We start from the raw sequence: 12,072 nt of genomic DNA, 5'->3' as shown, positions 1-12,072 counted from the left end.
AATGTTAGAAGAATGGTCGAGGGTCTGGAAGCCCGAAGATGTGGTCATCTTTCTGCACTTTTAGATGTGTATGTATAAGGAGGGAGGTAGGGCTGTAGTGGTACAATGTTGAGTATCGCATATTGCTAACAAGTAGACTAGCCAGAGCAATATGAGTTTTACTGAGCACTAAACATTAGACTTATATTGTCTCACATTCACTAGTTTAACAGCATATATAAAAAAAACAGAGGTAATTGAAAAAAACGGTTTCTATAAGAAGCATAAGTTAAAATTTAATGCCAAGAAGTGTAAAGTGATGCACTTGGGGTGCGGACCCCCAAAAGAGAGATACCGGATAGGAGAGGAGAGATTAGTAAGCTCGACTCAGGAGAGAGACCTTGGGGTGTTGGTGTCAGAGGATCAGAAGGTGAAGAAAATGTGTCAAAGCGATGGCCGTGGCCAGAAGGATGCTAGGCTGCATAGATAGGGGTATAACCAGCAGAAGAAAGGAGGTGTTGATGCCCCTCTACAAGTCGTTGGTGATGCCCCACTTGGAGTATTGTGTTCAGTTTTGGAGGCCGTATCTTGCTAAAGATGTAAAAAGACTGGAAGCGGTGCAAAGAAAAGCTACGAAAATGGTATGGGATTTGCGTTGCAAACCGTACGAGGAGAGATTTGCTGACCTGAACGTGTATACCTTGGAGGAAAGGAGAAACAGAGGTGATATGATACAGACGTTCAAATAATCCGCAAATGAACCTTTTCTGGAGACGGGAAGGTGGTAGAACTAGAGGACATGAATTGAGGTTGAAGGGGGGCAGACTCAGGACTAATGTCAGGAAGTATTTTTTCACGGAGAGGGTGGTGGATATGTGGAATGCCCTCCCGTGGGAGGTGGTGGATATGAAAGCGATAGTGGAATTCAAACATGCGTGGGATAAACACAAAGGAATCCTGTTTAGAAGGAATGGTTCCATGGAATCTTAGCGGAGATTGGGTGGCGACGCCGGTAATTGGAAACAAAATGGGAGCTGAGCAGACTTCTACGGTCTACGCCCTGATCGTGACTGAATAGATAGGGATGGGCTGGAGTGTAAATTTTAAGGGGCTCGACGTTAGCTCCAGAACTTAGTACAAGAGCAGTACTGGGCAGACTTCTACGGTCTGTGCCCTGAGAAAGGCAAGGTCAAATTAAACTCAGGTATACATATAAAGCATCACATACTATGTAAAATGAGTTTATCTTGTTGGGCAGACTGGATGGACCGTACAGGTCTTTATCTGCCGTCATTTACTATGTTACTATGTTTAAACCGGAAAAAGAACAATCCTCACCTGAACGAGCTAGCCATAAAATCTGAGTGTTTGCTGCATTCAAGACATTATTATTATTATTATCATTTGTATAGCGCTACCAAACGCACACAGCGCTGAACACCTGATACAAAGAGACAGTCCCTGCTCAAAAGAGCTTACAATCTAAGTAATACAGACAAACAAGACAGTTACGGGTGAGGGAAGTAATGAGTGAGAAGGGAGGAAGGGACAAGGGGAGGGCAATTGTGGCTAGGAGCTAAAAGCAGCAATGAAAAGGTGGGTTTTCAGCATAGATTTGAAAACAGGTAGATATGGAGCTAGACGTATAGGTCCAGGAAGTCTATTCCAGGCATAAGGTGCCGCGAGAGAAAAGGAGCGAAGCCTGGAGTTAGCAGTGGAGGAGAAGGAGGACGACAAGAGAGATTTGTCAAGTGAGCGGAGTTCACGGGGAGGAATGTAGGGAGAGATGAGAGCCGACAGGTAATGGGGGGCTGCAGAGTGGATGCATTTAAAGGTCAGTGCGAGAGTTTAAACTGAATGCAGAAGCGGACAGGGAGCCAGTGAAGTGACTTGAGGAGCGGGCTAGTATGGGTATAACGATTCTGGTGGAAAACAAGTCGTGCCGCAGAATTTTGGACAGATTGGAGAGGAGAGAGATGGCTGAGTGGAAGACCAGTAAGAAGTAAATTGCAATAGTCCAAGCGAGAGGCGACAAGGGTGTGGATAAGGGTTCTGGCAGTGTATTCAGAAAGGAAGGGGCGAATTTTGCTAATGTTGTAGATAAAGAAGCGACAGGTTTTGGCGATCTGTTGAATATGGGCAGAGAAGGAGAGAAAGGAATCAAAGATGACTCCAAGATTACGAGCCGAGGAGACAGGGAGGATGTGAGTGCCATTAACAGAGATAGAGAAAGGGGGAAAAATGAGAAGTTCAGTTTTGATCATGTTGAGCTTTAGATGGTGTTGAGACATCCAAGCAGCAATGTCAGACAAGCAGGCTGAGATTTTGTCCTGGATCGAGGTTGAGATTTCAGGGGTGGAGATGTAGATCTGAGAGTCATCTGCGTAAAGATGGTACTGGAAGCCATGGGATGAAATCAGGGTACCAAGGGAAGAGGTATAGATGGAGAAGAGGAGGGGTCCAAGGACAGAACCCTGAGGCACACCAACAGAAAGCGGGATGGAAGTTGAAGAGTATCCACCAGAGTGAACACTGAAAGAACGAAGCGAGAGGTAAGAGGAGAACCAGGAAAGAACAGGGCCCTGGAATCCATAAATATAAATATAAACTTTTCTACAGAATATCAGAATCAGCAGCAATTATGTTCTGAGGAAGAAGACAAAGCGCTTCCATTTTCTCCCTTGAAAAAGCTGGAGGGGGAAACGGGTCCCTGTCGGGAGTTTTGAAGATGGATTAAATGAATATAACCTACAAGTTCTGGACTGATCTATTTGACAGTAAGAAAAAACGAATTTTTAAAGTGATGGTATTTAACACTGGTAAGGTTAAAAATGACATACCGAAAGACTTCATATAGATGTTGGAGAGATAGTCAGGGGGAAGCAACTCTTCTGCACAGTTGGTAGTTTTTTTTTTTTTTTTTGGGGGGGGGGGGGAGATAAGATTGTTAATTGTAGAGGCAGTGGGGATTGAGCCAAAAATTGACCTATTAAGGGTTGGTACCAAGAAGATTCAGCAAGGAGAAAAGATGCTTGGTTAAGATGGGTATTACAGTGACTCAATGTACAATAGCAGGTCATAGGAAACAAAGAGAAGCATCCACTACAGAATATTAGCAGTATAGACTGAGATTGATTGCTAGAATGGAAATAAAAAGAAACAAGGAGATACATGTAATAATATGTACTATGTTGAAGACACTACAAATATGAGAAGCTAACTCTCTCTATATATATATTTTGTTTTTTTCTTGTAAGTCTGCAACATTTTATTGTTCGCCTGGGTCTTTTGAGGTCTTTTCTTCCTTTTTGTTTTTAGACAAAAAGTTGTTGAGTATAAAGTGTCTATGAGCACCTTATATTGTATTGTACAGGTTTTTTTTGTAGTGATTTTGCTACATTCAAGGCCAACCCATTAGCCCCCATCCTCGCCTGCAGTGTTCGAAAATTGGACTCAACCAATTTGACTCCGTCTACCACAGCAGGCACAGCAAAGTGAGGGCCCCTTTTACTAAGCCGTGTAGGTGCCTACGCATGCTCAATGAGTGCCAAATTGGAGTTACTTCCCGGTTACCGCGTAGCCCTTGCGGTAATTTCAATTTTTGCGTGCATCTGAAAAATATATTTTTTTCTGGTGCATGTAGTGAAGTGCGCCAAGTGGCATCTGACATGCGTAGGTCATTACTGCCCAAATTCTTTAACGCTAGGTCTATGGCTGGCGGTAAGGTCTCAGACCCAAAATGGATGCGCGGCAATTTTGATTTTGCCACACATCCATTTTTGAGGGGGAGGGAAGAGGCCTTTTTTACAGGCGTGCTGAAAAATGGCTTGCACGCGCCCAAAATACGCGCCTACACTACTGCAAGCCATTTTTCAGCACACCTTTGTAAAAGGACCCCTGAAACTGCAAAGCATCAGCATAAAGACGATATCCGACCCCAGGGCAGCCAGCACCTTACACAGCAGAAGCATGAACAAATTTAAACAGCAACGAAGACAAACAGGAGCCCTGCGGAACCCCAGCAGCCACTGCCATCCAACGAGATTTAGAAGAACACTAAACTACCTGAAAGGTACTTTCCGCCAAGAAAGATCAAAAACAGTCAAGAACTTTGCCAGCAATCCCAAACAATTGGAGCTGCTTCAATAGCAGCCCATGGTTGACAGTATTAAAGGCTGCTGCCACATCCAGCCAAATCGGCAAATGCTAATTACCCTGGGCAAAACCGGAGCGAATATAATCCAATATTGTAAGCAACAATGTCTCCATATCATGCCACATACGAAAACCAAACTGGAAAGGATCTAATAAAGAATGCTGCCCCACAGTCGGTCAACTGGCACAACACCAACTTTTCTAACACTTTAGCAAAATGAAATCAGGCGCAAATGTTCAACTCAGTCTGTATTCAATGAAGGTTTCTTCAACAGAGGGCGAACAGCTGTCTTTTTCAAAATTGAAGGCACCATGGCTTCATCAAACATTCTATTAACAAGAGAAGCCATGGAATCAGAAATTTCAGACTTTAGAGTCTTCAACATCGCTGTAGTACTCAGATTTCAAGGGACTATTTAGAGTTTCTCAATGACTGAACCACACGCTCTCTCTGCTTGGAATCAACTAGACTAAAATCTGACCATATCTCTTCTCTACTCACATCACTATCACCAACAAGCAAGCATGAATCCACAACCCTACATACTTTAGCCTAAATATGATTTGCCATCTTCTGACTAGATGCCAAAGAACCCTCATTAACAAGACTCCACCACATCAACCAACTTCCTGGATTGAGAGGGAGCCTTGGAAATTCTATCATCAAATAAAACACGTTTTAACAGTCACCACAGATGTCTTTATACAATTCAAGAGCTACATAAAATGAGTCTTATGTTTAAACTCACACAGCTGGACCGGAGTCAGTTTATCCAAGGACATATCAAGCTTGGAGAAAAGACAGCTGAGGGGAGATATGATAGAGGTCTATAAAATAATGAGCGGAGTGGAACGGGTAGATATGAATTGTTTGTTTACTCTTTCCAAAAATACTAGGACTAGGGGGCATGTGATGAAGCTATAAAGTAGTAAATTTAATACGAATCAAGAGAAAATTTTCTTCATTCAACGTGTAATTAAACTCTGGAATTTGTTACCAGAGAATGTGCTATATGCGGTTAGCTTAGTGGGGTTTTAAAAAGGTCTGGACGGCTTCCTAAAGGAAAAGTCCATAGACCATTATTAAATTGACTTGGGGGAAAATGCACTACTTATTTCTGGGATAAGCAGCATAAAACATATTGAACTTTTTTGGGGTCTTGCTGGGTATTTGTGACCTGGATTGGCCACTGTTGGAAACAGGATGCTGGGCTTGATGGACCTTTGGTCTGTCCCAGTGTGGCAATACTTATGTACTTATGGAAAATGACTTTTCAAGGGGGCGGAAAAAAGATCTCATACAACTGTGACAATTAATTAAAAATTCTTCTGCACACAGTGCAAAAAGTAATTATAAATCAAAAACTCCCCAAAAATATTTGTTGTTGTTTTTTTTTTTTATCTTGCATTATAAAATCTTTTCATCTCATATAATATTAAGGCACATCATACACACTGCCCCACAATTGTTTACATACAGTGCTGTTCAAAAACGCACTTGATTTAGAAAGATAAATTTTTTACTTTCTAAGTCAAGTGCGTTTTTGAACAGCACTGTAAGTAAACGATTGTGGGACAGTGCGCATGATGAAAAGATTTTATAACGCAAGATAAAAAACAACAAAAAACATTTTTTTTTGGGGGGGGGGGGTTGATCTATGATTACTTTTTGCACTGTGTGCAGAAGAATCTTTAATTAATTGCCACAGTTGTATGAGATCTTTTTTCCTCCTTGAAAAGTCATTCTTCACTGTTTGGGTTTTGATGAGTATCTGCAATTGATTTCAGTGAAATTGATCTGTGATACTTATGTACTTATGACCTGTGCCACCAATCCACAGCTTCGCCTAAAGACATACCCTCCAACTTACCCAATTCAGTGCTCCACACTTGGTGCAACTCCTGCAAACTAAACTCCAAATGCCTCCCCACCTGTACTACAGAAGAACCAGCCACATCCAAATCCTGCACCACTAACCTACAAGAAATCAACTTATGATCCAACCAAGGCATGGCAGAAACCACTAAATCCGAAGCCAATTTAAACTAACTCTCCTCATGCTAAAACACCAAATCTAAAATATACCATCCCGAATGCTTGGCGACAGAAACCAACTAACACCAACCCAAACGAGACATTAAAAAAGTAAAATCCTGAACTACCAAAACAGACGCTATCATATCTACATGCAAATTAAAATTCCCTAAAATCAAGGTATCTTTAAACGACAAACCAGAGATACTAACAGCTTCATTCAAATAAGAGAAATCATGATACAAAAAACCAGGAGGACTATAAATCAAAAATACATTCATAACAACTGAACCCCAAAACAGGAATTCAATACAGAAACCTACCGCAAAATTATTAAGCACTTGCAATTTCAAAAACTCCTTTAAAAAAAACTACCAAAACCCTTCCCCCACTACTCTCCTAAGGACAAGAAAAAACAGCATAAGCAGGAGTCAACTGAGTGATGATTGCCAGATCAAAGTCCAGCAACCAACTCTCTGTAATACACAAAACATCAATGGAAGAATCAACCATTAAATCACATTTGATTTGAACCTTATTTCGGACAGATCATGCATTAATGAAAACTACATGCAAATTATGGCCAGGCCCACACCCAACTCCCTTCTTAACCACCCCCACAAACGGTGCTGATACCAATACCCTATCCCTCCACACCCTCCCCCTCCCTATGCCCAACTCCCCATAACAGCCACGCCCATGAATAACAGGAATAGAAGCAAAACACATTTTCACATTAAAACTTAACAAACCCTTCAATAAATGATCTACTGCCCGCACTTCCAGGGGCTCTCCAAGGGGCTTCCTAAGGGGCCCTCGGCTTCTGCTCACACCTTACGCAAGCCACCGACGGGCTGCTTCTGGGATTTAGTGCCTCAGTTGACAGCATCACAGGGCAGAGTTAGAACACCCCCAGTGGACTTGCAAGGAAAACATCAAAAGGTGGGCGGATCTTCGGGACAGAGCAAAATAGTCCTCTCCAGCCACACTCAGAACAAGCAGGGGGACTCCAAATCAGCTCAGCCGCTGTCGGGCCGCTTCCAGGATTTAATGCCTCGTTTGATGACATCATAGGGCAGCATCAGAGCACCCCAGCGGGCTTGCAAGGAAAACAACAAAAGGTGGGCAGTTGATTCTGATCTATGCTATGCTGGTTTTTGAGAGGCATAGAGCGGGTTGGAATGACACCAGACGTTGGATTAAGTTTCGAAAAATATGGGAGCCAGTTTGGAGAGGGATTCTTAATTACTAACTCAGAAGGTCTCTTACATTTGTTTAGTAGTTGGGTCTAATTCCAGCGTAAGGAACACAGCAGGATTTTGACACCCTCCCCCTCTTTTTTTCTTTAGGTTGTTATTGATTGGGAGGGAGAGGGTGGAGTGGTTTGGGGGGGGGGGGGTATGGGTTAGATTTAAACAAATGAAAATTAAACCAATTTAGGTTATTTATCTTTGTTAGAACAAGGCCTGATAGTATGTCGTCATTATTTTTAGGCTGTGTTATTGTATTTTGGCTTTTACTGTCTTGTAATTCTTAATAAAAATTAATTTAAAAAATATCAGAATGTATGATCACATCAGGTTTATTTAGAAGAATGTAGATCATCCATTTTCTACATCAAAGGTCCGAAATTATGGAATGCTTTACCCATTGAACTGCGTTCAATACAAAATATGGACCAGTTTAAAAAAGCATTGAAAACTCATTTATTTCTTCAGGATTTTGGCTCCTCTGATGTATAAATTATGTTAATACTATGTAAATTTTAGTCTGCTGTATGTTTGAATTGTACAGTTTTTTGTATGGTCTGTTGTGTAAAGAAATAACTTTTATTGCTTTTTTTATATTTGGTATGTGATTTGTTCCTCGCTTAGACTTTAAAAAATATAGCGGATTATAAATAAAGTTTTATTATTATCTACATCTCTTGCAATGATTAGCTTGGAAAGAAATATATATTCAGCAGTGAGGGGGTGGCAAATTTACAAAGGGGTAATATACTGATCTGGTTAAACTCTTCTCCTACAACAATGCCCAATGTTCACTTTTTCTTTATTTTTTAATCTAGAAAAAGATCATTCCAGAAACAGTAATGCAGGAATACATCACTGGAACCTCAGTGAGAAGCCTGAAGGGGAAGAGATGTTATCAGAAAGTGGCAAAGAAGAAATGTCTTTATGTTCTGACAAGGGAGAAAAAAGAAAATATCAAAATAAGGGAAAAAAATCAGCAAGAGGCTCAGTTCCACCTGAGCAAAGTGCCGGCAATATCACACATACAAGGGAGGAACAGAAAAACCGAACGAAAGATCAAAGATGTTTATGTGATATTTGTGACATATTCCTCAGTCATTGTGTAACTCTGAAATCATGGCAGGGATCTGACACAGAAGAAAGACCTTTTAAATATACAGACTGTGGAAAAAACTTCACTGAAAAAGAACAAGGACAACAGAAAGCATGCATGTATGAGAAAGATTTCACTAAAAAGAAAGAGCTAATGCAACACCAGAAAAATAATGAAGAAACTAGAATATGTACAAGTACAGAATATGTGAAACGCTGTATCAATAAAGTAAACGTTACAGAATACCAGAAAAACACTGATAAACAAATATTTTCATGTACTGGTTGTGACAATAGCTTTGAACAGGAAGAAAACACCACAAGAAATGGAAAATTCCACCCAGAAGAGAGACCAGTTTCAGATTCAGAATGTAAGAAAAAGTTCAGTCACAAGAAAGCATTCACAGAGAATAAAAAAACTGCTGCTGTGAAATCACTCTCTTCTAGTAAATCTGAAAAAATGTTTTGTAGGAAGGCAAACCTCGCAAAATACCAGAAACAGCTGAAAGAAGAAAGACAACATCCCTGTTCTGTCTTTGATAATGGCATCCGTCGGAAAGGAAAACTCACAGTGCACCGTAGAATCCTTTCTGGGGTGAAACTGTTTAAATGTGCTGAGTGTGGTAAATGTTTCAGTCAGGAGGAAGACCTCACAAAGCACCAGAGAATCCACACAGGTGTAAAAGCATTTACATGTACCGAGTGTGGTAAAAGCTTCAGTCAGAAACCATCTCTCTCAATGCACCAGCGAATACATACAGGAGTGAAGCCATTTTCGTGTACTGAGTGTGGTAAAAGCTTCAATTGGAAATCATACCTCAGAAAGCACCAGAGAATCCACACAGGTGTAAAACCATTTATATGTACTGAGTGTGGTAAGAGTTTCAGTCATAAAAATAACCTGAAAGCGCACCAGAGATTCCATTCTGGAGTGAAATCATTTCCATGTACTATATGTGGCAAAAGCTTTTTTCAGAAGGGAGACCTTAGCAATCACCAAAGAATCCACACTGGAGAGAAACCATTTCAGTGTTCTGAGTGTGGTAAATGCTTTGGCCAAAAGGCAACACTCACAGTGCACTGGAGAATCCACACAGGAGTAAAACCATTTACATGTACTGAGTGTGGTAAGAGCTTCTATGTGAACCAAGACCTCATGAAGCACCAGAGAGTCCATACAAAACCCTTTACGTGCACTGAATGTGGTAAAAGCTTTAGTCTGATAAAATCTCTCACAAAACACAAGAGCATTCACACAGGAGTGAATCTATCCTCGGGTACTGAGTGTGGTAAGAGTTCCAGTATGACGGCATCTCTCACAAAAAGTATTCATACAGGAATGAAACCATTTACTTGTACAGAATGTGGTAAAAGTTTCAGGCAGAAGGCATATCTTGCAGTGCACCAGAAAAGTCATTCGGGAGTGAAGTCATTTGCATGCAGTGAGTGTGGGAAAGGCTTTATTGACAAAACAAAACTCGCAAGGCACCAGAAAACCCATTTAGGAGTAAAACCATTTACTTGCACTGAATGTGGAAAAAGCTTTCTTCACAAGTCATATCTCACAACACATGGTAGAATCCACACTGGAGAGAAACCTTTTCAGTGTACTGAATGTGGTAAATGCTTTAGTCAGAAAGTAACACTCACTGTGCACTGGAGAATTCACACAGGAGTAAAACCATTTTCATGTACTGAGTGTGGCAAAAGCTTCAGGCAGAAGATGCAGCTCACCACCCACCAGAGAAGGCATACAGGATTAAAACCATAAACTTTGTACTAAGTGGTGTACTAGGTGTGGTAAAACCTTATGTAATTAGTTATCTCTTGCAGTGTACCAGAGAATTCATACAGGAGTAAAAGAACCATTTACATGTACTGAGTGTGGAAAAAGCTTTATTCACACATCATACCTCATCAAGCACCAGACAATCCACACAGAGGTGAAACCATGTATATGTTGTGAGTGCGGTAAAAGTTTCCATCAAAAGGCAGACCTCAAAGTGCACCAGAGAACTTCATGGGAGTGAAACCATTTACAGGCAATGAGTGTGACAAAACAAATCTCAGAAAGCACCAGAGAATACATTCAGGACTGAAAAAACATGCACTTAGTAAAGTTTTCAGTCATGAGAAAGTAACCTCAATTTGCTCTATAGAATTTATTCTACAGTGAAACAATGTATATGTATTTGTTTAGTAAAAGGTTTAATTGGTAGGCCAACTTCACCACACACTAGAAAATCCACACAGGAGTGAAACTATTTACATATTCTGAGTGTGGTGTAAGATTCAGTTGGAGAAGCCTCAACATCCACCATAGATTCCAGAGAAAAGTGATCCTTTTTCATTACTGAGTGTGGGAATGAATAGAGGAGACAGGGCTCTGCAATGCTTGAACCAGCAGAAATAACAGCAGATCATCAAATGAAGAATGAAGTAATAATTTGAAAAAGGCTTTTATTGGTCCAAAGGAGATACTATGCTCAGTGTGACCACATTTTGCCCTACAGGAGACTGTGTCAGGTGCAACAACTGTCAAACCAGACATGGTAATTTATATTAAAACCTTAAACAATAAACCATAAACTTGAAGTCATAAATATCTATAATAAGAAAACATTTAAAAACTCTAAAAGCATGATTTTAACATTAGCATGACTACAGTGTTGAGGACAAACGTTAAAATGAACAAACATGCAGAGTCAAACTGAAGATAGTGCTGCACTGTGGACACAGGAGGGCAGGAGTTTGAGGAGCAAACAGTGTCACCACAAACCAATTAGATCAATCCATGTGCTGGGTGTGGTAGAATCTTTGGCGCAAAGGAAAAACCATGGGCAGAAGATTCCACTAGGAAGATCTTACGTGCAATATACTCCAATAATAAATTGAAAACACCAGTTGAAGCACAAAAATTGCAGAGATATGAAGAAACTAGAAAAGAGAGATGACGAAACAAATTATTTAGAGAAAACTCCAAAATAGTTCTACAAGGAACTGGGAAAGAACATCAGTACAGTGAAATCACCAACTAAAGCTGAAACGGAAACGTTCTGGAGAAATGTAGATGGGGATCCTGTGTAGAGCATAACCAAAATGCAAATGCCTACTCTCCATACAGGAGAATTTGGAACGGGTAAACATTACAGCCAAAGAGTTGGAAACCAGGTTAAAAAGAGCCCCGAATTCAGGGCCGGTCAAACCCGGTAAACAGGGTAAGCACTGCAGGGGGGCGCCTGCCTTCAAGGGCGCTTTGCAAGCAAGCAAGCTCTGCTGAGGCTTTTGTTTTTCAGTATCTAATCTCTGCAGCTCATCTCAGTCTGGCTCCAAAGCGTTCCGTCCCCTCCCCCCTCCCAAGCAGAGAAATATCCTCCTTGTGTTTGTCAGAGGATGTCACTGCTCCAACTGAATCTGGCTCTGAAATAACTTGTGGGAGCTCAGCTAACCTCTGCCCCCTGCCCCCCCCCCCCCCCCCCCCCGGTGACTAGCGGCTTCAGGGCAAGAAGGAAAGTCTGAGGAGGCTCCAGCACAGGCACTCACTATGCCTGGCTGAGC

At 41.1% G+C, this 12,072-nt stretch overlaps 1 protein-coding gene across 1 annotated transcript in view; it reads left to right on the top strand.

Moving 5' to 3' along the window:
* Nucleotides 1-10,408, top strand: part of LOC115463220 (oocyte zinc finger protein XlCOF6-like) — a 30,727-nt gene extending 20,319 nt beyond the window's left edge. The window contains exon 4 of the mRNA XM_030193576.1: nucleotides 8,238-10,408. Within this exon, the coding sequence (XP_030049436.1) occupies nucleotides 8,238-10,285 (2,048 nt within the window). The 3' untranslated portion in view covers nucleotides 10,286-10,408. The remainder of the gene's footprint in view (nucleotides 1-8,237) is intronic.
* Nucleotides 10,409-12,072: the final 1,664 nt, after the last annotated feature.

Source organism: Microcaecilia unicolor, chromosome 1 (assembly GCF_901765095.1).
Source record: "Microcaecilia unicolor chromosome 1, aMicUni1.1, whole genome shotgun sequence".
Taxonomy (NCBI): domain Eukaryota; kingdom Metazoa; phylum Chordata; class Amphibia; order Gymnophiona; family Siphonopidae; genus Microcaecilia; species Microcaecilia unicolor.
This window is presented reverse-complemented; position numbering and strand designations above follow the sequence as displayed.